Below are 26,254 nucleotides of genomic sequence, written 5' to 3'. Positions count from 1 at the left end.
AAAGTAAAAAAGGAAAGACTTTTATTTTGAAGTTTAATTCTGTATCATCTGCATTTCTCTTCCTCTGGACATCGTCTTAGTTTTGGAGGAGATGATCTAGAGATGAGGGAAGATGGTTAGAACAGAGCAGGAACGTCAGATGATACATCAGAGGAACATCCCATAATATCAGGATTGAACTTTGGTGATGGACATGCTTGGATGTGAAGTGTTGGACAAAGTTCCTGCAGATGAAGCTTCTGGAGCTGACACAGTTTGGACCAGAAGACAACAACAGTAGAAAGTGGAATTCTCATGTTCTGCTTGTTCCTCTGTTCTCCTCAGTGTTTCACAGCCGACCAATCAGAGAGGAGCAGGAAGGATGTCTGATAGTGTCTGAGGAGGAAGTCTTCCTGATTGAAGTTTCTGTGGATGAAACAAAGAAAGAGAAAGACGTGGAAGAAAACACTGGAAACTGATTTGAATGTGTCCCAAAAACCTTCACGTATTGCAGCAACAGTTTCCATGTTTGGGAGGATCTTCTGAAGAACAGCTCAGTTCCAGATCACATCATGATGTTTGATGTTTTCTTCATTCCAGGAAATCATCTGTGTCTCCTTTGATCTGTGCTGAGTCAGCAATATGAGTTCTTATGAACTTTAGATCCACCATATAGAATCAAGGATGTATAGATATCTATGATCTTGAACTTCTATGGTTCTTATGGACTTCATAAAGATGACTCCTCCCACTTTGGTTTCTGTCAAATGTAGAAAAACTAAAAACTCTAAAATAAATCCAATTTAGATCAATTCTGTATTTCCAATCTTTGGAACTGAAGGAATCTCTGCATCCCAGATTTCTTCTTGGGTTTTGGTTTTTGCAGGTTTTCAATCTCCTCTTTGATCTGATTGAATGTGTCCATCAAGGTCTTTGAAAGCATCATTTTCTCCTCCTCCTCCTCCTTCTTGAGGGTCTCTGTGAGTGAGGAGATCTCCCCCAAAAGGGAGGACTGTTCTTGCTGCCGTTCTCCTTCCAGGTTCTTGTGGTTCTCCATCAGAGCTGGTCTCCATGGGACTGTTGCCTCCCTCTGTGGTGTCAGTCAGGAGGTGGGAGGTGGGAGGGAGGGAGGGAGGGAGGAGTCGTTCTCCTTCTGGACACAGGACAGAAGCAGCCCAATGAATTCTGAGGTGTTCAGAGACAGACTGTCTGTGCAGATCCAGGTGAATGCAGCCAAACTGATTGGGCGGCGTTTCATAATACAGATGGACAACAACCCAAAACATAGAGGCAAAGCAACTCAGGAGTTTATTAAAGCAAAAAAGTGGAATATTCTTGAATGGCCAAGTCAGTCACCTGATCTTAACCCAATTGAGCAGCATTTCACTTGTTGAAGACTAAACTTCAGACAGAAAGGCCCACAAACAAACAGCAACTGAAAGCCGCTGCAGTAAAGGCCTGGCAGAGCATTCAGAAGGAGAAAACCCAGCATCTGGTGATGTCCAAGACTTCAGGCTGTCATTGGCAACAAAGGTTTTTTTAACCAAATTTATTATTATTATTATTGAAAGATACAGGCCGCTGCTAACCATTACCTGTGGGGGAGGTCGTGACATTTGGGTCGTGCCAAATAAACAAACAATATGACAAAACCAGCCCTAACTCCGCACCTAAACCTATAAATCAAAAGGAACAACAAAAAACTACCTAACTAGTCTAAATAAAAACATAAAAAACATTACATGAAATGGAACCAACCCCTTACCTGGTGTGTCTAACAAGGTTCAGCCTGTGTCTGAAAATGTATGGGGGCCCCCAGACTTGCCTGATCACAACCTCCCACCACATACCTGAGGAAAACAGCTTAGTCATAAGCATGCAGCCAAAAGAGAGTCAGGATCGTAGTGAGTGTCAGCCAGAGACAGTTCACCAGACTCTGCCAGGCTCAGCTCCCAGGTGTGCTTTGAAAGGCTCCGGCTTCCTGGTAGAGGAGCACCACATGACCAGCAGGCGGCCAGTCACAGCAGAGGAAGCTGCAGTCCCAGGTGAACATCATCAGGAAATCAACTGAAGTGACAAGCAACAAGATGAGAGCAAAGCAGAGGGCTATGCCCGTTAAAACAACCCCACCGCTACTAGTCCAGACCACACGAAAAAAAAACTCGCCTACACAGAGCGCGATAAGGCATCAGCAATAACGTTTTCAGAACCCCTCTTGTGGTGCATCTCGAGGTTGTAGTCCTCCTAATCCTCTTCTTCCATTTCTGCGGTCTCTGCGTTCGTTACTGGTTCTCCATGCTCGCTGTTGTCTTTTTCGCTTTTCTCAGCGTCATGATGTCTTCCCCCCATTCTTTTTCGGACTCGATGATCCCCCTTCCTCTAATGTGGGGGTGTCCGTCTTCCCCGCGTCTGCCCCTCCTTTTTCGGCTGTTCAGCTTTTCTCGGTGGTCTATTTTCCTCCTTTATCCCTGGTCTTTGCATCTCTAAACGCAGCTTCGGTGTGTAAACTAAGCCGATGACAAACACTGTAATTTTCTCTGGTCCCCTGCCGAACTTAGTCAGTGATGAAATATAGAGCCACTTTTCATCACTTAACCACTGGTTAAGCTGGATGGAGCCAAGAAAACTGTGTTGGTTTTGTTGACAATTGGAGCGCGTTTTCGGGGAAGCCCAGTCTCATGCGGAGAGATGGCGTCCATCCTTCTCTGGACGGTGCAGCTTGTAGTATTAGGTGACACAAATAGGTAGGAACATTTATATGTGTGTATATGTTCCTGGAGGGAGGAAATAATAAAGGGGAACCTGTGTGAAAGTACAAGTGTGTCTCGTATGTTGGAGATAGCTAGAGATATAAAACTCAGCCACTTGAACATGGTGTCAGAAGTGAGCCCATAAGGGGTTTGAACTTGATAACTCAGAGAAACTTCAGTGTGGATTTTGCCACTTGTAGTCGCCATTTAAGTCTGGGACGACTGTCATGAGTCGATTTCAGGTGCCCCTACCTCAGAAGTTTACCTACAGATGACTGGCCTAAGTGGATAAAGCGTTTTGAAAGGTTCCGGATTACATCTGGTTTAGGGAGACTCAAGCTGAGGAGAACCAAGTGAAGGTACTGATTTATTCCATGGGGGAGGAAGTCGAGCATAATCTGGTTTCGCTGATCCTGAGTCGGGAGGAGGCAGTCGACTTCCACACAGTCAAGACAAAGCTGGACGCTCATTTTTGTGGCTCGCAGAAATATAATCTTTGAAAGAACAAAGTTCAACCAACGACAGAAGGAGATGGAAGAGACGGTCAGCAGCTTCCATACTGCGCTGCAATGCCTGGCAGAGCACTGTGGCTACTGCGCTCTTCACAGCGAGATGGTGAGAGACAGAGTTGTTGTGAGTTTGAAAGACAAACGGTCATCAGAACAACTACAGATGGATCCAGAGCTGGCTTTAGAAAAAGCAGTTAACAGATCGCGACAGAGTGAGCAGGTTAGCCCTTGTGCTATCTTAGATGACCCCACCCTGACATTGACGTGTTCTCCCTACCATGACAAAGGTGGATAAAGGTGGAAAGATTTCATGTAATCCATGGACACCAGTGAAGGTCACAAATCATTGAAGAAAAAAGGTTCAGAGCACTGTGTAGTGGGTCTAGATGACCCAACTCCCAATGGTAAAGTGCCTAAGATAGCACAAGGGTTAAAGGGAGCAAGAGATGCTTAACAGTAAGTTCAGAGCAGATGTGCAGGTGGATGGCTTGCATGCACGTCAACACGGCGACGAGTGTGAGAAGGCAAGCGCATACCACCAGAGGGTAAAGAAATATGCAGTGGACACAGTAATTCAGTGCACTAGATGTGGAGATTCAAGAGGACAAAGCATGCAGCAATGCCCAGTACGTGAGGCAGTGTGCAATCAGTGCAGGAAAAAGGGACATTATGCAAGAGTCTGCAGAACCAAACAGAAGAAAGACGTGAAAATCACTATGGTGACAGAGGACTCAGATGATGGAGGCGCTTTCTTAGGCTCAATGTCTGATGAAGATATCTACTTTCTTTATTTCTACTTTCTACTGTTGTTGTATTCTGGTCCAAACTGTGTCAGTTCCAGAAGCTTCATCTGCAGGAACTTTGTCCAACACTTCACATCCAAACATTTCCATGACCAAGTTTCCATCCTGATATTATGGGATGTTTTTCTGATGAATCATCTGATGTTCCTGCTCTGTTCTAACCTTCTTCCATCATCTCAAGATCATCTCCTCCAAAACTAAGACGATGTCCAGAGGAAGAGGAGAAATGTAGATCATATAGAATTAAACTTCAAAAGTCCTTCCTTTTTTAGTTTATCTGCATCCATCAAAAAAATGTACATTAAAATATAAAAGCATTGGTAGCATTGGTGCTTTCTTTTACAGTACAGTACTTGCAGTGTACTTAAGTGGTATTTACATGGTACTTATTGTGTAACTACTGGGTACTTTCAGGATATTTACTTGGTACTTTTTATGGAATTTACTGGGTACATACAGTGTATTTACATGGTACTTTTTATGGGACTTACTGGGTACTTTTTTGTGTCTACTCTGTACTTACTGTGTATTTATATGGTACTATTTGGTTCATACCTATGTGGTACATACTGGGTATTTATAATATACTTATTGGGTATTTACATATTGTGCAAAGGTGTCTTTTGTGGTACTTACCACGTGTAAGAACAAGGTAAGTACAAATAAAGTACCTTGAACTTTAGGTCTGCACTCATATGTTTAATGGTATTTACCATGAATTTACCACAGAAACAACCCCTTAAGTACAATGAAACTGGACTGTAAAAGAAAGTCAGCCCTATTTCCACTCTATTACTTGGTACATTCAGTACTAAATACTAGATATGTTCACGTATTACCTTCCCGTACAGTGTACATACACACTTGGTCTTCTGACCTTACCAAATGAGACAATGCTAACTTGTTGGTAAAGGTGAAGTAACTGCATTGTAAAAACATATTCTGGCCTGATTACTTCTTGTAACATGAGGCAAATTTAAGAGAAACAAGACAGCAGTGAAAAAAACAATCTTTAATATGATACCCTTCTGCAGCATACAAAGTGTCATCACAATACAACTTGTTTTAAAATCTCAACAAAACAGTAAAAAGGAGCATTCCAAAGAACACAATTTATTTTCATATTATTTATCCTTTCTTCCAGAGTTTTGTGTTGTTCCAGTGATGATTCACACTCCTTTGCATAACTCATGAGTTTTTCACCCACCGTAAAAACAGGAAATGGCCCCAGATCTTAACCTTTTCCAGACAAAGTCATTTTTGCAATAGTTGCAGTCAAATCTATTGTATTTTTGTCTATATTACACTGGCGACATGTCAGGGTTGGGCTTTTTGTCCGTCGAAATTCCTTCAGCAGAATTTTCTTCAGACTCTTTCAGACAATCTTCTTGCTCCTCTCTGATTGGTCGGCTGTGAAACACTGAGGAGAACAGAGGAACAAGCAGAACACGAGAATTCCACTTTCTACTCTTGTCTTCTGGTCCAAACTGTGTCAGCTCCAGAAGCTTCATGTGCAGGAACTTTGTCCAACAGTTCACATCCAAGCATGTCCATCACCAAGGTTCCATCCTGATATTATGGGATGTTCCTCTGATGAATCATCTGACGTTCCTGCTCTGTTCTAACCATCTTCCGTCATCTCAAGGTCATCTCCTCCAAAACTGAGACCAAGTCCAGAGGAAGTGGAGACATACAGATGATACAGAATTAGACTTCAAAATAAAAGTCCTTCATCATCCATGAAAAATATTTACATTAAAATATAAAGGCATCAAATGAGTAACAATGGATTTAACTTAAAAGTGGTAAATCTAAAACACTAAACGTTTTTTCTTTTTTTTTTTTTTAGGAAAAATAACATTTTGTCAACTTTATGAATCTATTTAGGACTGAGGACTAAAAATAACAGAAACAGTTCTAATGTCTACTAGAAAACATGAATCACAAGAACACCAGACACAAACACCAATCTCAGTCTTTCTGAATACATTTTGGAGAAAATCTTTTCCTAAAGAATTATTTGTTCACATGACCCAAAAAATCTAAATGGCAGTTGTTACTTTTTAAAAACTATAATGAAATATTCAATGATCACATAAAAGTGTTAGAATTAAACAAAATATCATTCGTGGTTACACAGGCAAAGACAACACACACATTGTATCAGCAAAAACTACAACCACAATGAAGCTGTTCAAGAGATGAGGATTAAACTATGATCATCACAAAAACACATTTCTATTTACAGGTTCATCTATAACAAACAAATTGAAGTTTAGCATTTTTATGAATTAATTCAAACAGTAAAACTCATTTTATAGAAGAATTATACATACACGGAAATGTATCAATCCTTTATTTTATGGATATTGATAATTTTAGCTTATAGATGATGAAAACCTTAAAAAGAAAAGAAAATATCAGAATAAAAAAAGATGTTTTCAGGATACATCAGACGTTAGAAAACTAAAACTAAAAAAACGCTGTTTGTGCAAACAATGCACAAACAGAAGTGTTGGGAAATATTGAAAAAAAGCATGCCTGCTCATGCCTCTCATCAGGTGTAAAAAAAGTTCATGTTTGTCAAAAAAACAGATGATAAAAGCAAGTGATCTAATTTAGAGCTAAAGTAGGTTAACTGGCAGCTGACCGTAGGGGAAGTTAAAGGATCTGAAAACCCAACTTGCCATTTCTGAATTTTTCTGCTGGCATATGACTGGAGCTGCTCTGTTACAGTTTTATCTAAACACACATAAATGTGGTGTATTTTTTTTCTATTGCATTGTGTAAAAACCATAAACTCAGGATGTCACAGTTGTGACATGAAGGTTGGTGACGAATATATCTCTATATGTGATCAATGTTTTATATTTACATTACAATAACCCTTGTGCTATCTTAGATGACCCCACCCTTACATTGAAGTGTTCTTCCTACCATGACAAAGGTGGATAAAGGTGGAAAGATTTCATGTAATCCATGGACACCAGTGAAGATCACAAATCATTGAAGAAAAAGGTTCAGAGCACTGTGTAGTGGGTCTAGATGACCCCACTCCCAATGGTAAAGTGCCTAGGATAGCACAAGGGATAATAAAGTAATAGCTCAAAAAATTAAAAACATGTAAACTTCATCAGTGTTTGATTGCTTCCATTGTGCAGGCATCTTCTTTTCCTTAACATTCTATCTCTAGTTGAAGTAAATACTGCGCACTTTGTTAAATCAGTGTTTCGTGACTCGATATTCAAATCCAAATTCACCTTTATTTATATAGCACTTTTCATGCAACATAACATCTCAAAATGCTTCTCAGATAAAAAATATAAAATAAAATCAAGATAAAAAATATAGCAGTTAGAAAAACAATATAAAATAAGATATTAACGCCGTGAACCTGTGATGTATTTTGACATTGATCTAATAAGATATATATACATATATAACATATTCAGAACAAAGTCATATTCAAAGTTAACATGTCATAGTTAAAACTTAGTGTTCTATTCATATTTTTGTTTCTGAAATGTGCACAACTTTCTTCATCAGTATACATTTCCTTTTGGCAGTTATCTACCCTGTATTCGTTTTATTATGTTTATGATTCAAATTTACAAGTACATTTTTAAATAAATCCTTCAAATTTAAATTGTTAACTTTTAAGTTTAGAACTGGTTTCATTTTTTTTATTTATGATATATTTCTCAATTTTTCAACCTGTTCTTTTACTTGTTTTAAGCCGATTCTGATTTGACCCCATAATTGTTTTTGTCTTCCTTTATTTTGTATCTTCCGCCATTTTTGGCCACTTAACTCCTTTCAAAAAAAATTTCAGCTATTTCAACCTTTCAACTATAAAAAATGTTACAGCTTTTTCCAGCTATGACTTTTGGTACTTTTGCTACTTTCTATAACTTTTCAAGATATTCCAGGATTTCTGCATCGATTGAAATAAATGAGGAATCCTTGATGCAGAAGCTCGCTGGTTGGAGACCTGGCACTGGGATGTTTCACAGAAACATCTTTGTTATTTGTACTGTTTTCACTTTGTGGTAAAATTCTTTATTTTTTTGTGTCAATTAATACCCTTTAAGTTTCATTTTAATTCAGCAATATTAATTTCAACCCTGCTTTTTTTTCTGGAAATGCAGCTCCTTCTAGTTTTACTTTGTTTCTTAGGTAGACAGTTTTCACTAAATTTGTTTATTAGAAAAAGATTTCTCTCCTGAATGAGTTCTCATATGTTTTTGAAGACTAGCTTTATGAAAGAATCGTTTATCACATTCTTTACAAAGAAAAGGCCTTTCTCCTGTATGAGTTCTCATATGTACTTTGAGATAAATGTTACGACAAAAACTTTTATGACATTCTTTACAAGGAAAAGGCTTCTCTCCTGTATGAGTTCTCATATGTATATTGAGAACAGATGTTGTACTAAAACTTTTATCACATTCCTTACAAGTAAAAAGTTTCTCTCCTGGATGAGTTCTCATGTGTTTTTTGAGATAAATGTTACAACTAAAACTTTTGTCACATTCTTTACAATTAAAAAGCTTCTCTCCTGTGTGAGTTCTCTTATGTCTATTAAGAATAGATGATTGACTAAAACTTTTATCACATTCTTTACAAGTAAAAGGCTTCTCTCCTGTGTGAGTTCTCATGTGTGATTTAAGGTGAGATTTTTCACTAAAATTTTTATTACATTCTTTACAAGTAAATGGCTTTTCTCCTGTGTGTCTTCTCATGTGTCTTTTGAGATGAATTTTACAACTAAAACTTTTATCACATTCTTTACAAGTAAAAGGCTTTTCTCCTGTGTGAGTTCTCATGTGTGTTTTGAGACTAAATATACGACTAAAACTTGCATCACAATCTTTACAAGAAAAAGCCGTTTTGCCTGTGTGAGTTTTTGTGTGTGATTTGAGATGAATGTTACAACTAAAACTTTTATCACATTCTTTACAAGAAAAAGGTGTTTCTCCTGTGTGAGTTCTCATGTGTGCTTTGAGATGAGATATTTGACGAAAACTTGTTTCACAATCTTTACAAGGAAAAGGCTTCTCTCCTGTGTGAGTTCTCATGTGTTTTTTGAGACTATAAATACGAGTAAAACGTTTGTCACATTCTTTACACAAGAAAGGCTTTTCTCCTGTATGAGTTCTCATGTGACATTTGACTTTAGACCAGTAATTAAAGCTTTTACCACATTCTTGACAGACATAAGGTCTTTCAGACTCAGTTCTCATTGACACATTTTTTGCAATTCCCTTTCTTTTACCAAACTTGTTAAAGGTAGATCTTTTTCCTCTTGTAGATTGTTGGCATTTCTTAACCAAAGATACCTCTCTCGTTTTTTTTCCAACAGAGTCACTTTCTGACATCTGAGCTCTGTCCATATTTTGGACATGACTTCTGTCTCTTCTCTTCCTCTGTTCCCTGTTCTGTGGGTCTGTCTCTTCATCTGTAGTTGATGTTGATTCTTCATGTTGGTTTCCTTCTTCATCCTGACTATCAGTGACATTAAAGCTCTGCTGATTGTTTAGATCTGCTTCACTGTTCTCATCTTCCCCATAAGTAGGGATCTGCATCAAGGTATCAGTCTCCTGCTTCAGATCAAGCTGCTCTTCAGCCTGACTGATGAAGAGCTCCTCTGGCTCCTCTTTCATCTGTGATGGTTCTGGTTGCTGCAGTTCCTCTTTAGTTTGTGGAGGTTCTGGTTCCTCGTGTTCGTCTTTGAATTTCCTGTACTGGTTGCAGGGATCCTCTTCAGTCACCCGATGCTCAGGGACGACTGCAAAAACACATACACAAGAAGGAACCCTTTTATACTTGAAAATACTATTTGTATTGTTCAGCACCAAGGAAAATCTAATTTTTATTTTAAAAAATCCATCCCTCCATTTTCTGAACCCACTGAATCCCTTTCGGGGTCATGGGGATCAGTTTGAGATTGTTTGAGATCCTTTTGAATGTAACTGTGTACAGACATTGATTAAATAAAAGGGCTGCTCTTTTCTAAATTGATTTTGTTTTCTAAACAAGGTGATGAAATCAGCAGCAGTGATGGAGACTCTGATAAGACACCTTATGTACTTGTGGAAATGTCCACAATGCGATGGCTAGACTTAAATGTGGACAATACATTTATCTGTGCCTACACAAAAACATCAACTGCTTTACTTTTTTTTTTAATTGGATTTAAAGAAACTGTGCCATTATTACTTAAACAAAAATAGGCAGGTGCGTAAATTTGACCACCCCAACATATATATATATATATATATACACACACACACATATATATATATACATTAATTAATATACATACATATACATTAATTGGAGCACTCGGGGCAGTAACCCCCAAGCTGGAGGAGTGGCTACAACAGATACCTGGAAAGACCTCAGACCTCTCAGTCCAGAAAAGCACAGTGGTAGGAAAAGCTAAGATACTGCGCAGGACCCTCAAGCTCCCAGGCCTCTGGTAGAGGACCCGAGCTTGGAGGAGAAACCACCGTTGGAGGGTAAGAGGGGATTTTTAATATATATATATATATATATATTAGGGTTGGGCGATGTCCCTTAAATTGGCCGTTGACGATGTTTGCTGTCAACCATCGGGATGGACGATGACATCGTCGGGGGGGGGGGGATTTCTTGCGTTCTTATATAACAGCTATTCGTTATTTTGCTTTTTTCATTTTATTTCCCAACTAATGACTAATCCGCGATGATCCAGTATAAACTGAGGGAAGTGACTTTAACAAAAAAAGTAAACAAAATAGAAAAGAAGTAGTCCGCTCCCGCACTTAACTAGCGAAGTGGACCGGCGGAGCGCGGACTTCTAGCTTTGTGTTTGATGGGAAGGGGGGGGGGGGGGTGTACATGAGCGGTATGTGTAGGAGATTTAAGACTGCGATCCGTCCCGCAGCTCTAGGGGTACAAGCAACCGAACTCAGAACCGGATCTAAAAGTGTGTGTCTGAGCACAGCTCGGATCGTCAGCACACACACAGCGGTTTGAGCTTCAAATCAGAAATTTCGCTCAGTCCTTAGAAAACATTCAAACAATCACGTGGATTTGTGTTTCCAGTCGTGCCCCGACTAAAATAAAGGCTGATGTTATTCCCACATGTTGCTGCGCCACCCAAAGCTAATGTTGTTAGCCCATGTTAGCATACTGGCTTCGTTCAGAAAAAGCACTGACCACACGGATTAAAATTCAAATGATGAGCAAACAGGTGTTTCATAATAACCGTAACATTATTAAAAGCATGTTTAGAAGATCATCTCGTATTTTACCGAGCTGACATGTCAATGTATATAGGCGCTCGGCGCTGTTTAACATCGTTTTGTATTGAATTGTTAATTCAATAAAGTTTGAAAAAAAAAAAGCCGCTCAGCGGAATTTATATCCTTCCGTTTTAAAACCCTACTGCGCATGTGCGAATGATTTATTCCGACAGAAAGTGTGACCTTAGTGAACGTTTTTATATTCTGAAAACATTTTTCTGGGCCCATGTAAATGGTAAATGGCGTATACTTATATAGCGCCTTTCTTCCTACAAGGACAAAGCGCTTTACAGTCACAGACCCATTCACCCATGCACACACACATTCACACACACAGTCACACACTGGTGGTCGCTCCGCTGCCAAACACAGGCGCCCGCCTACCACCAGAGGCAAGGTGGGGTTCAGTGTCTTGCCCAAGGACACTTCGACTCATGGGCGTGCAAGGCGGAAATCGAACCTGCAACCTTACGATCATGGGACGACCGCCCTACCGCTGCACCACGGCCGCCCAACACGGTTGGATTCTAATCCGACCATTGATCCCATCAAGATATTTTGTACATGTAACCGTAAAATTTTTTCATCCGGAAAGCGATTTGTCTGTAGAGATCAGGTTTTTATTTCCCGGATGGTACGATCGGTTTGCTCAAAAACCCAGATTTCCGCAAATTCCCGGAAGACTTTAATCACTGTTATAATTATATAAATTTTGTACAATGGGACAGCGTCATTCATTTTAAACCCAAGTAAATGGAGAGACTTTTTTGTGTTCACATTTCATTTTGACATTTGTCACAACAGAAAGAAAGTTTGGGTTTAATCTGACCTTAAATGTCTATTATTTACTTACCCCCTTCCTCATATAACCTCATAATAGGGTGAGGGGGTGGGGGGCTTAGCCTGCAATGAGCCTTGGGGGGGGGGTTTACTAGGCAGTGGCCTCCCTCCTATGGTTGCCGTATGGAGTGGGCCCCCCCTCTTTCGGTTTTATTTGCACCTTAGACATGTAGGGCCCTTGGTAGGGGGGGTGCTTGGACATCACTGCCAGCAAGCAGCGGATGTCCTCCTAGCACCCTACCCGCCAATTTTAACCGCACCTTAGACATTTAGGGCCCCTTGGTGGGGAGGGTGAGGGGACGTCACTGTGAGTAATCAGGAGATGTCCCCTTAGTGCCCTACCCGCCAATTTTAACTGCACCCCCCTTAGTACACACACCCCTCCCCCCTCAATATATACATCCCAACATAAACACACACACATGCACACACACACCCTCTCAAACACACATACACGCACACACATTTTGCAAGGAAGGTGGGACCTGGGTCCATCTGTCCCCTGCCTCTTCCCTGGTGGGGGGTACGGGCCCCTTTGCAACGGCGGCCGTGTCCCCGGGGTGCCGGCTTCCTGGGCCCGGCAGTGCTCTCTCCGCGCGGTGGGGGGGGGTTCACATTACATCTGAGCCGGGGGTGTCTGGTCCCTGGGGGGTGGGTTCTGGTCCTCGCTCCTGAGTGCTGGGCCCCGCCAAATTTCCAACTGTGGCCGAGCCTGGTCGGGCCATATTTACAACACCCGTTGTGGGCCCTCTTTTTTCCCCGGGGTTCCCCCCTCCTGGGCGGGGCCGGCGGGCCCCTGCCTCGCTCCTCCCTGGACCAACCGTGGGCCGGGCGGATGGCTGCCTGGAGTGCGGAGCGGGTCTCCCTTGGGGGGTCCTGGCTCGTACCTGGGGTTGGGGCGGGGGGATGCCCGGAACTCCTGGGTGGTGGTGGGGTGCTCGTTTGGGGCTGTGGGCGTCCTTCTCCGGTGGGGCCCTGCGTTGGGTTCTCCCGGCGCGGCGGGGGGGGTTGCTCTCCTGGTTGGGCTAGGGTGGCGCTCCCTTTCCTTCCGTGCCTCCCTGGCCTCTGGCTCTGGGGGCCTTGCGGCGGCCCTGCTGGCCCTGGCCTGGGTGGCAGATGTGATCGCCCGGGCGGCGGGTGTTCCCTGCCGGTTCCCGTGTGGCGTTGGGGGGATTCCGGCTGCCGCTGCTGCTGCGGTGGGGGTCTTGGGGTGGGGATGGCAGGGCACTCTCCCTCCTTTTCACGTTCCACCATCCATTTTAGAAGAACATAAACACTCACCTGAGCACTGGTGTTAACACCCAAGATTTTCAAACATGGTTGAAATTAATAAAGTTTGGCCTCAATTACAAAAGGGGTTTATTCAGACATACCTCTGGTTTGTATAAAGATTAATAACCCCTATTGTTAAAGTAAAATATGTCCAACACAAGAGGCCCTCAGCTCTCATCTGTCTGCCCAGCTGTTGGACAGGACAAGTTGGAAAAAAAAAAAAAAATGTCTATTATTTATTCTTTATTCATGTCATTTTTTATTGTTTTTAACTGGAGGGACTAACTAAGATAATATGATTTGAAGAATGCTGTCGGCTGCACTGACCAACAATGTCTTCTGTCTTTTCAACTGGAAGGGACAGAAGAGACTCCTCCAGGACAAGCTGTTAAAGGACTGTATGTTTGGAGAGCTTGAAGCTCAACATAGAACCATTGTTGAAGTGAACATACCCGATAGTGTGGAGCTGAGACTCAGAGGCACACTGACCTGCTGACATGTGAGAGCTGTACACACGTTCTGGTTCCTGCAGTTCCTCTTTAATCAATGGAGGTTCTGGCTCCTGCAGTTCCTCTTTAATCTGTGGAGGTTCTGGTTCCTGCAGTTCCTCTTTAATCTGTGGAGGTTCTGGTTCTTGCAGTCCATCTTTAATCTGTGGAGGTTCTGGTTCCTGCAGTTCCTCTTTAATCTGTGGAGGTTCTGGTTCCTGCAGTTCCTCTTTAATCTGTGGAGGTTCTGGTTCTTGCAGTTCCTCTTTAATCTGTGGAGGTTCTGGTTCCTGCAGTTCCTCTTTAATCAGTGGAGGTTCTGGTTCCTGCAGTTCCTCTTTAATCAATGGAGGTTCTGGCTCCTGCAGTTCCTCTTTAATCTGTGGAGGTTCTGGTTCTTGCAGTCCATCTTTAATCTGTGAAGGTTCTGGTTCTTGCAGTTCCTCTTTAATCAGTGGAGGTTCTGGTTCCTGCAGTTCCTCTTTAAACTGTAGACGTTCTGGTTCCTGCAGTTCCTCTTTAATCAATGGAGGTTCTGGCTCCTGCAGTTCCTCTTTAATCTGTGGACGTTCTGGTTCCTGCAGTTCCTGTATAATCTGTGGAGGTTCCTGTTCCTCTTGTTCCATTCTAAAGTTCCTCTGCTGGTTGCAGAGATCTTCCTCTTCAGTCATCCAATGCTCGGGGAGGACTGCAGGGACACAAACACAACAAGGAGCCTTTTTATACATTTCCACTTCCACTTTTGGGTTTTGTCAAGCACTAATAAACTCTGTTATCATTGGGGAAAATGCCGGACTGGAAGAGACTAATTTAAATAAATATATACACCATCAAATTATTAATTAAATGTGTCATTCATTATTTAAAATTATATGATTGAAATAAATATAGTGCCGAGCATAAATGAGTACACCCCATTACATTTGTCAGAAAATAACCTTTCGCGTCCTTTCAGAATCAACATTTTCTGTGAAATACTACACTACAAAATACACCTACAAAGGTTGCAAAGATTGCAAAGAGGAAATGTTAATTTGTACACACAAAAAAAGTAATTCTCCTAACAAATTATTTCAAGCCCATGTTGCAAATATGAGTACACCCTAGTCATAGTGTTAGGAGAAATACCAAACTTACGACTACACATTTCTAATTAACTGGCATTCAACCACAGGTGAGTCTAACGCTTCATTTAAAGTAAGTAAGTAATTAATTTTTTATTTAAATAGCAATTTTCTCAGAGAGCGACTCACAATGTGCTTCACAATGTTAAAACAATATAAAATCAGTATCGAGACCAGAATAAACACACACAGGCATATAAGTGAAACAAACAAACGCGCAGAAGTGAACACAAGTTAAAGTCAGCTAAAAGCTTTCAATAAAAACGTCTTAACTTGAGCTTTTTAAAACACTCGACTGAGTCAATCTGGCGCAGAGCCAGGGGGAGGTCGTTCCAAAGTCGGGGAGCGACTGCCTGAAATGAGACGTCTCCCATAGTTTTAAAACAAGTTTTTGGAACACAAAATATTTTTATCAGTTGACCTCAAAATAAAATTAAAATCTTAACATCTATTCTAAATGCAACAGGAAGCCAATATAGAGTTAAAAGCAGAGGGGTGGCATGAGTGCCAATATAGAGTTAAAAGCAGAGGGGTGGCATGAGTGCGCTTCTTGGTTCCAGTTAAAAACCTTGCAGCAGAATTCTGGACCAATTGGAGACGTTTCAGAGAATTTTTTGTTAAAACAAGTAAAAAGAGAATTGCAGTAGTCTAACCGAGAGGAGATAAAAGCATGGATGATCAACTCAAGGTCAGATTTGATAAACATTGTCTTCTGTTTAGCCATTTCCCTCAGGTGATAAACAGTTTTTGCCCTAGAGCTTCGAGTGAGAGTCAAGAGACATAGCTTTGTCATACCAGACACCAAGATTCCTGAGACTGGGCTGGACAGAAAAGCTCAGTGAACCAAGGAGTCTTTTGATGGAGGGAATTTGTCATCAGGTGGCAAAAAGCATTGTATCTGTCTTTTTAAGGTTCAGGAGTAAATGGTTTTCATTTAACCAAACTCTAAAGCTGGCCAAGCAGTCTAGTAGATAAAAAAAAAAGTGTAATTATTTTTTTCCCAAAGGAGCAATAAAGTTAAATGTCATCAGCGTAAAGATGATAAGAAATACTCAAAAAAATTGGCTGATGAGTCTCCCAAGGGGAATCATGTAAGGAGTGAATAGAATGGGTCCCAATACTTGGGGAACGCCACTAGACAGGACTTTTGCTTCTGAAGATACCATACCATTCTACCACTGAAATAGGAGACAAACCAGCTTAACACGGAACCAGATAAAAAGCGTAGTCGTTATAAAGACGTTCGATCACAATTTCATAATTTTACAGTATCAAATGCAAATTTCAGGTCTAAAAGAATGAGAACAGTGTTTTGACCAGAATCTGCCGCCATGAGCACATTGTTGGAAACTTTTTAAAAGAGCTGTTTCTGTTGAGTGGTTCTTTTTAAAGCCGGATTGGAAAACATCACAAATATTGTTGTGTTCTAAGAATGAACGTAGTTGCTCTGCTTCAACCTTCTCCAAGACATTAGCAATAAAAGGAAGTTTCAAGTTAGGTTTTTCAAGCACATGATTTATTATAGCGTGCTTCAGAAAGGAAGGAACAGATCCCCCGCAATCTGACGTGCATTTTTGTGATAATTGTGGCAGAAAAAGCAGAAAGTTGTGGCTGTTTTTTCTAAAAGATGAAATAAAAGTTAAGTTAGAAAATTTAGAAACTGTTTGCTTGTTTGTTGGGATTTCAAGACATTTAACAAAGACGACTCATTGTGCGCTCAGACACTGTCCCTTTAAGCCAAAGCATCATGGGAGATGTAGTGTGAAAACTGCCGAAAAAGGGCAGAAAGACCTGCGTCTCTGAGCTTCATTGTTTTGTTCACTTGTTCCACGGTCTGACATCGGACTCTGTGGAAAGCTACACCGCTAAAGACGAGCTTTAGCTGGTATTTTTGTTAGAACTGAGCGACTTTTTGAGCTAAATTGGAACAAGGAAGTAAAGACTTTAACCTCTTCTGATTGGTCAGACTGATGACATGTGATTAAGCCTTCAAGAATGATTGGCGGAGACAGTTAAAGGGGCGGGACTTTTCCGTAAACTGTTATAGCATGTAAATCGCGGTCATTCTCATCAAAATGTCTTTAATAGAATTAAATAAACACAAAGAAAAAGTAATTTTATGATCACAGCTGCTCAGTGTTTTATCAGGACCTTTTTGGATGAACACAGAGCTGATATCTTGGAGATGAGAAATGTTTTAGATCAGTTAATGAGGGCAATTTCCCACGGCACACTTGACCATCTCCCACGGCACACTAGCGTGCCGCGGCACACTGGTTGAAAAACACTGATCAAGACCTAGGGAGAAGACTAGGTCCAGAGTGTGTCCTTTGTCATGGGTGGGAACAGAAACATGTTGAATCAAATTAAAAGACTTAGTTATAAAGAATAATTCTGAAGCAGAGACACAGGAAGAGTCATCAATGTGGATATTAAAATCCCCCATTATGAGTACAGAGTTAAAGAGCTGATTACAGGCTCCACGGAGTGATAGGAACGAAAGAGGCATTCAAGCTCTTTGAATTCAGCCTTGGTGTGACCAGCAAAATGTATCAGATGGGCTTTTAAGCGGATAATTTTACCACCTCGTCTTCCGCCGCGACTTTGGCGTCTTTTGTCCCGGGGGAAGGGGAAGGAGAGGTGACGGGCGGCGGAGAAACGCAGGAATTCCTTTCTAGAAAAGGCAGCATGGGTTTTTGACCACAAAAATGTTGTGAATCGAGACTTATGCTTGGGAAACCAAGATCCAGTAGTGATTTTCTATCAGCTCTCAAGCACACAGGTGACTAGAAAAGGGCATTTCTTAACAAAGAAAAGCCCTTCTCATTTCATGTTGTCAGCAATGGTTCCCCATGGAGAAGAAATGTCTGAAAAATCTGAGAAAGGAAATATTTCTTTGCACAAAAAAGGCGAGGGCAACGAGAAGATCAGCAAAGCTTTACATATCAGTGAAAATACTACAGCAAAAGTAATCCAAAAATTTGAGACAGATGGAAGTGCAACCATCTTACAGAGCTGTCCAGGCCACCCACGGAAGCTAACATTTGGACAGGAGCGACTTCATATGAGAAGGGTTGAAGAAAACTGCCATGAAAGTTCACTGCAGTTAGCTAGATGTAGCAGTTTTTGTTGCAGGGTGTATTCATTTTTGCTTCAACCAACTGAAGTAAAACTGAAAATGATGTGATCTAAGTTAGATCATTTACCTTTACTTTAGGTTATGGTTAAAGAATTGATCAATAAAACATTGTGGAAAGTTTGGAAATGTTTCTTTTTGTTCTTTGAGGTACTGATTGAATTAGTTCTTTTCAAAGGGGGTGTACTCATTTATGCTGAGCTCTGTACTTTATTTTGCGGCTTTTGGGAGTTCATTCTCATATTTGGAGCGACAGTGGCTCAGGCAGTTGAGCTGGTTGGCCATTAAACGAAAGGTTGCTGGTTCGTTCCCCACTCCACCCAGTCAACTGTTGTTGTTTTTGTGTCCGTGGGCAAGAGTGCCTTCACTGGTGTGTGAATGTGTATGAATCTCCTTCCGGTGATGGTCAGTGGCGCAAACTGGCAGCCACGCCCCTGTCAGTCTGCCCTAGGAGAGCAGTGGCTACAATAGTAGCTTACCATCACAAGTATGATTGAGAAGTGAATGAATAATGGACACACTGTAAATGATTTGAGCGTCTGGAAAAGGCATTATTACTATTGTTGTTTTCCACACATTTTACGCAGAACGATAGATTTTGTATAAAAAAAGACTTCTGTTTGGTCAATTTAGAAAAATATTAATTTAGAAAAGTGACCATTATGGAATTATTAAATATGTCAATAAACTCCCACCAGCCTTAGAATGAAGTCACCATCCACCTTCTTTTCGCGCCGTGGTGCAGCGATAGGGCGGTAAACCCATGATCATAAGACTACAGGTTCGATTCCCGCCTTGCACGCCCATGAATCGACGTGTCCTTGTGCGAGACACTGAGCCCCACCTTGCCTCTGGTGGTAGGTAGGCGCCAGTGTCCGGCAGCGGAGCCGCCACCAGTGTGTGACTGGGTGAAGGGTCTGTGTCTGTAAGGCGCTTTGGGCCTTGTAGGTAGAATAGCGCTATGTAAGTGTACGCTATTTACCATTTTTGTAGTTCAGGACATGTATGAGAGAAGTATGACGGTGGTGAGATGTGCTGTAGGTCAGACAGAGGAGTTCAAGGTGGAGGTGGGACTACACCAAGGATCAGCTTTGAGTCCTTTTTTGTTTGCTATGCTGATTGACAGGCTGACAGACGAGGTAAGACAGGAATCTCCCTGGACAATGATGTTTGCGGATGACATCGTAATTTGCAGTGAGAGTAGAGAGCAGGTGGAGGAACAGCTAGAGAGGTGGAGGTTTGCTCTGGAAAGAAGAGGCATGAAGGTCAGTCGTAGTAAGACAGAATACATGTGTCTGAACGAGAGGGATCAAGGTAGAAGCGTTAGGTTACAGGGGGGCTGAGGTGAAGAAGGTGCAGGAGTTTAAGTACTTGGGGTCAACAGTTCAGTGTGATGGAGAGTGTGGAAAAGAGGTGAAGAGGCGAGTGCAGGCAGGTTGGAGCGGGTGGAGGAAAGTGTCAGGAGTGTTGTGTGACAGAAGAGTGTCAGCAAGACTCAAAGGAAAGGTGTACAAGACAGTGGTGAGACCAGCTCTGCTCTATGGGTTAGAGACGGTAGCAGTGAGACAGAGACAAGAGGCTGAGATGGAGGTAGCGGAGATGAAGATGTTGAGGTTCTCCTTAGGAGTGACCAGGTTAGACAGGATAAGGAACGAGTACATCAGAGGGACGGCTCATGTTGCCTGTGTTGGCGACAAAGTCAGAGAAGCCAGACTGAGATGGTTTGGACTTGTTCAGAGGAGGGATAGTGGATATATTGGTAGAAGGATGTTAGAGATGGAGCTGCCGGGCAGGAGGGCAAAAGGACGGCCAAAGAGGAGATATATGGATGTCTTAACAGAGGACATGAAGTTGGCTAATGTTAGGGTAGAAGATGTCCATGACAGAGTGAGGTGGAAAACGATGATTCGCTGTGGCGACCCCTGACGGGAAAAGCCGAAAGAGAAAGAGGTTGTCCTTCCACAACTGAGAAAAGACAGCGTGAACGTTTCTGCTGCGCTGTGGCGGGAATATAACTGCCCACTGATTTCCCCATCATGCCTTTGTTTACACTCTAGCTAGCCAACAACCCCGAACTAACATAAGCGGTGAAACAATAACGGCAGCAACATTGGAGCTGTAATAATCCAGCCGCACAGTTTGGATCCAGAGCAGCTCAGACGAGGAAAACAAAGACGTTCATGAATCTATGTGTCTGCAGGTGGATGCAGTGAACAAACCTGCAATGTGTAGCTGAAGCTGCGGGTTCCAGCTGCTATCCTCCAGCAGTCTGCGCTGACGACAGAGCTCCTCCTCGTTCTGGACGATGGTTCCTTCAGCAGCAGAAAGTTGTTCTCTGACAGAACCTTCCTGAGGTTCTGAAGACATGGTTCCTGTTCCGATCTTCAGCTCCAACTCCCACAAACACCGCCGTCCTCTTCACTGCAGCTCCGATCGATCATCTGCTAGTCTCACAATCACAGCAATCCACGTTGTCTTTCCGTTCAACACTTCTTCACTCATTTACGACACTTTGGAAAATGCTGAGAGTTCCCACACGAACCACGTATCGTCCTTTCTGTCCAAAAACCTCACAAACGTCCCAACAAAACACCACCGACCTCTCAACACAAGCTAACGCTGCTAGCCTGCTAACAAGCTAACGCTGCTAGCGCCTCGTACTGTTCTTCTTCTTTGTTTGGTTAACAGCCCCATGGTGAATTAGCGCCACCAGCTGGTGTGGAGTAAATCTACAAACGTCAGTCAGAATCTTCCCAGTATTTCTGTCTTTCACAGAAATTCAATCCAATACAGATTTGTGACTTGAATCATTCCTATAATATTGTATACTGTTTTTTGTAATGCTTTGCTGTGTCTGCAGTATCTGAATCACAAGAAACTTTATTTGAATATATGCTAAAATACAAAAAATTTAAAATATATGATCCCAAAATGATCTGACTGATCCCAAAAGAAGCTCATGCCGCTACACTTCTGCCCTAAGGAAACACTGGATACAGCGATTATACTCTTTTTAAGTTATATCTTTTTACTTTTTATTATAAATACTGTATTTGTATCTTATGTTTTATTTTATTCTCTTTTCTTCCTATGGACCACCTGAGTCTGAAATAAAAAGTTTGAATATGAAGGGTTAAAAGAAACTTCAGGTATGTAAAAATAATTTTTCGAAATTGTATGACATAATTACACTAAAACTAACAACAATGTTCAAATTTGACTACAAAAATGCACGGAAAGCTGAAGAGCTTTAAACACAATTTATTTTAAGTATTCTTAAATTATACTAATGTACCAAGAAAACACAAAATTGAACAAAAAAGAGAATAAAATTAACTTCAAAGCAAAGAATTCTAGTAATTGCCTTTAGAGAAATAAACACCAATTTAGTTAAAAATTAAAAACACAATAATTGTGAAGTCATCCTAAAAATTAAATAGCAAATTTTCATTAATGATTTAATAAAAAATATATAAAAAAGCATAACAGTATGTTGAAACATAACAAAAGCAAAGAATCAAAAATCAAATTTCAATATGATGTCACGTTCCTCCTCGTTTATGCACTTCCGAAACAAAGCCAGCAGGTGTCTCCCATCTTCCTTATTCTAACTCTATATGAAGCAGCAGGAGGAGGTTCTTCACTGAAGGAGAGCACAAGTCCAGCTTGTCAGTGCTTTGCTGATTGGCTAGTTGGATGTGTTCTTTGATGAGCTTTTCAATCTGACGTCTGCTTGGAGGACTGAAGGAAGGAGGAATTCAAAGTTAGACTAAAAAAACATTCCTCTTTGGACAGGCTTGTTGTCAGACTAGCTAGTAATCAGAGAATATTTACCTTACTGTTAGCATGTTTGAAATAAACTTAAAACACAATTAGCTGTTAGTAGGCTGCTCCAGATCCTGCCTGCAGCTTAACCCATCTTTAATATGACCCGACCTGACTCCTGTGCCACACACACTTCAAGGGACGATCTGACCCCATTGTAACCACAAGAATTTTTTTAAGGGACCTCCAGATCCCGCCTGCACTACAACCTATCCACAACCGTATCCAAAGACAAACTGACAGACTATAGAAATAAAATCTAATAATGAAATTGAATGACAGGGACAGAAAAGTGACTCAGGTGGTTGAAAGTCTGAGGCATCTGCAGGTATGAAGTGGGGAACAGAATCCTAAAACACTTAGACCTGAAGATTCTCCAAATGAACATCTTCATCTTTTTCCTTTTTTCCAGCCTTTCTTGAATCTCCTGACCTCAGATGACCTCTGCTTTTCCTCTCTGCTAGAATAAAGCAGATCAATGACAGAACATGAGTCTGCTGATCCTAGGTTCGTTACAAATAGACTCATCTTTGTTTGACCCAGTTTTTCTCTTTTTCTAAATTTCCTGCAATTATCAAAGTGTCAAATTAACCCTTGTGCTATCCTAGGCACATTACCATTGGGATTGGGTCATCTAGACCCACTAGACCAGGGGTGTCAAACATACGGCCCGCGGACCTTAGGTGGTTTACTCCGGCCCAGACATGAAGAGTAAAAATCATAAGGATGATTAAAAAAGAAAGCAAGTTTCTAGTCCATTACTGTGGCGAGTTATGATTTTTTAAAGAAATAACCAAAATGTGCAATTCTGCCACTAGGGGGAGCAAAGGGAAGGAAAAACAGTTGAAACAGCATATCTCTGCACGTGTCAAAAGCGAAACTTAACAGCTCTGCATCTGGGTAAGATGCACTTTGGTTCCCTATAAGCCTTACCGCTGTTATATTGCTATAAGAATGATCATTAGCGACACCTTAATGACCACAATGTTTTCAAACGTGAAGTGGAGTGAAGAGCCTTCCAGGAAAAATGGACAGAGTTTTTTCTTTCTTTCACGAAGCTGAATGCAAAACCCAAATGCTTTGTATGTCATCAACAGGTTGCAGTGCTCAAAGAATATGACATTCAGCACCACTAAGGCCGCATTTACACTGCAGGTCTTGATGCTCATATCCGATTTTCTGACTATATCCGATTTTTTTGACGACCCGCTTACATCATCTTTTAAAAGTGACCCGTATCTGATGTTTGCATTTACACTATACAATGCTGAAACTATCAAACGTAGATGTTCTGAGGAATACGTAGCAGTATTTACGCATTCCGCGGACCTCCTTCGGTCTTTTGTGTGACTGTGGTTGTCATGGAGGCAAGGCGGCGACGGAAGGAGGCGTTGCCTTGGGCGCTCCTGAGGGGATGCAAGGGGATGTAAAAAGGGGGGCTGCTCGGCTCTCTCTGAGTTTTGAATGAGGAAGTGTTTGCAGACGTGCAGTACTAAAAGTTTGATCCAAGTGTTGAACCTTTCCTGCGCGATGACTTCTCTTTTCCGACCGTAGTCAGAAACACACGGGAGATTTCCTCGGGGTTCTCTTTTTTTTTTTTTTTTCTTTTTTTCTTTTTTCTTTTTATTTTGTCCTGTCCAACAGCTGGGCAAACAGATGAGTGTTGAAGGCCTCTTGTGTTTGACATATTTTACTTTAACAACAGGGGTTATTAATCTTCAGACAAACCAGAGGTATGTCTGAATAAACCCCTTTTGTAGTTGAGGCCAAACTTTATTAAATTCCATCATGTTTGAAAATCTTGGGTGCTGGACCGGACGGAAAAGGAAAGGAGGGAAGAAGAGAGAGGGATGTTAGAGAGGAGGGGGGATAAGACGGTGATAATAGGAGAGGGGGGGGGGGGGTGTAGAACCATGAAGCAGCCTAAAGCAACAACTTTACTGGATGTTTATCATTACGGTAAGGTTCAAGTGTAATACAAATCTCCAAGGGCGGGGCCTGTCCACACACACATTCAGATGTTATAAACACACCTGTTAACTGCAAAGATGTCCACATGTCAACATGTACACAAAACATGCACACAGTACAGATATTGTTCACACACGCATACTTATGCCTTTAAACCAACTAATGTGAAATATTTCATTCATTCAATCATGCAAATTATTAGTGTAAAGGTGAGCTAACACCTGTGCTCAGGTGAGTGTTTATGTTCTTCTAAATGAATGGTGGAATGTGAAAAGAAGGAGGGAGGGTGACCAGCCATCCCCACACCAAGACCCCCTCCGCAGCAGCAGCGGCAGCGGCAGCCAGAACTCCCAACGCCAGGCAGAGAACAACCAACCCCGGACGATCACATCTGCCACCCAGGCCAGGGCCGGCAGGACCACCACGAGGCCCCCAGAGCCAGAGAGCAGGGAGGCATGGGGGGAAGAGAGCGCCGCCCCAGCCCAACCAGGGGAGCAGCCCTCCCGCCGCGCCGGGAGGGCCCAACGCAGGGCCCCACCGGAGAAGAGCGCCCACATCCCCAGACGAGCACCTCATCACCACCCAGGAGTTCTGGGTATCCCCCCGCCCCAACCCCAGGTACGAGCCAGGACCCCCCAAGGGAGACCCGCTCTGCGCTCCAGGCGGCCACCCACCCGGTCTACGGTTGGTCCAGGAAGGAGCAAGGCAGGGGAAACACACGGGAGATTTCCTCGGGGTTCTCTTTTCCGTTCTGAACCCTCAGCCTCCAGAGTGGGCTAAGAAAGAACACTCCCCCGCTCCGCACTCACACTCACTCTCTCTCCTTACACACACACACACGCAAGCACGCGTGCGCGCTCACACACACACGGTCCCCATCACACACGCCCCCCAAAGAAATAAACAGCTTCTAGCCTGTTCCATAGCAACGGTGTCCCGCTCGATTAGTTACTGTTTGCGTCCCGACCGGACCGGACATAACAGCGGATTCCAACTACGGTCTGAAGCCTGAGGCTGAAAGGTAACACGCTGACAGCAAAATCATCGCACAAAAAGCACCTTGATAAGTCATGTGATCTCAGTTGGTGGTGTCCTGAGTTGATGTCACTGACGTACGACTCGCATTTACTGGGGAATATCCGATTTGTCTGCTTACATGGCACACGCAAATGCACGTATCCGATTTGTTTCCGATTTATTTCCACATATGAGTGAGGCCTGTATCCAATCTGAGAAAAACGGAATCCATGCGCTTTTGTCCTGCTTACACGTTCACTGGTCATATCCGATCTGTGCCAAATCAGAGGAAAAAATCGGAATTGGGTCACCTGAACCATGCAGTGTAAAGGCGGGCTTAGAGACTCGCCATAAAGAAAAGTTTCTGGATTGCTACAGTGTCAGATGTAAAATATTCAGTCTGTATTAATTTGAATAGACCAACTTTTCTTTAATTGAAATTCATTTTATTTGAGATCCATTGGCCCCAAGTGATTAGGCTACTATGTTGGTTGAGGCATTTTTTCCAACTGAGTAAAAAACTAAAACAAAGCTGTTATTTTGCTTTTATCAGAGATCAGACGGGTTAAATGTGGCCCCCGAACCAAAATGAGTTTGACACCCCTGCACTAGACAGTGCTCTGAACCTTTTTTTCTTCAATGATTTGTGATCTTCACTGGTGTCCATGGATTTCATGAAAATCTTTCCACCTTTATCCACCTTTGTCATGGTAGGGAGAACACGTCAATGTCAGGGTGGGGTCATCTAAGATAGCTCAAGGGTTAAAGTGTTTTTCTGCTCCTCACATCTTTCTTCACTGTGGAATCTGTTCGAGTTATGATATCTCTGGTATCTCTGACAGATCTGGAAGATCCACATTCTTTCAGTTTGATGTTTTCTTTGTGATCCAATCTCTGCTTGTTCTGACTTGTTGACACTCTGACTTCAATCTTCTTCTTTCTTAGCTTTGGCTGGGGGATGGTAATGACAATATTAATCAGACAATATTCCTCTGAAAATCCAAAAGAATCTAATGTCAAACTAAAAACTCTGCATTAACTGAGCCATTTGTTCTTCAGTCATTTTCCTTCCGTTTAGGATCTTGTGGATTTCAAACGTTGTGGAGCTGCATGTGAACAAACTCTCTGTTCCTCTGAATCTGACTGATAATCAGTCTAATTTACAGGAACTGGAGGAGCTGGTTCCAACCTTTTCAGCTTGATTGAGTCACGTGACCAACAACGGCCATGGTCGACAGTTGATTGTAACAT

The 26,254-nt window shown here is 42.0% G+C and overlaps 1 protein-coding gene across 1 annotated transcript; it reads right to left on the bottom strand.

Moving 5' to 3' along the window:
• Positions 1-6,383: 6,383 nt before the first annotated feature.
• On the bottom strand, positions 6,384-21,004 carry LOC111948642 (uncharacterized). The gene is made up of 3 exons (XM_023962532.2): positions 20,410-21,004; positions 13,932-14,618; positions 6,384-9,829 (listed from the first exon to the last, which is right to left on the bottom strand). The coding sequence occupies exons 1-3, from the start codon at positions 20,555-20,557 to the stop codon at positions 8,232-8,234; spliced, it is 2,433 nt and encodes an 810-aa protein (XP_023818300.2). The 5' UTR covers positions 20,558-21,004; the 3' UTR covers positions 6,384-8,231.
• Positions 21,005-26,254: the final 5,250 nt, after the last annotated feature.

This window comes from Oryzias latipes, chromosome 2, assembly GCF_053564925.1.
Source record: "Oryzias latipes strain Hd-rR chromosome 2, Olatipes_Hd-rR_3.1".
Classification (NCBI taxonomy): domain Eukaryota; kingdom Metazoa; phylum Chordata; class Actinopteri; order Beloniformes; family Adrianichthyidae; genus Oryzias; species Oryzias latipes.
The sequence above is the reverse complement of the archived record's forward strand: the minus strand, read 5'-3'. Positions and strand labels throughout refer to the sequence as shown.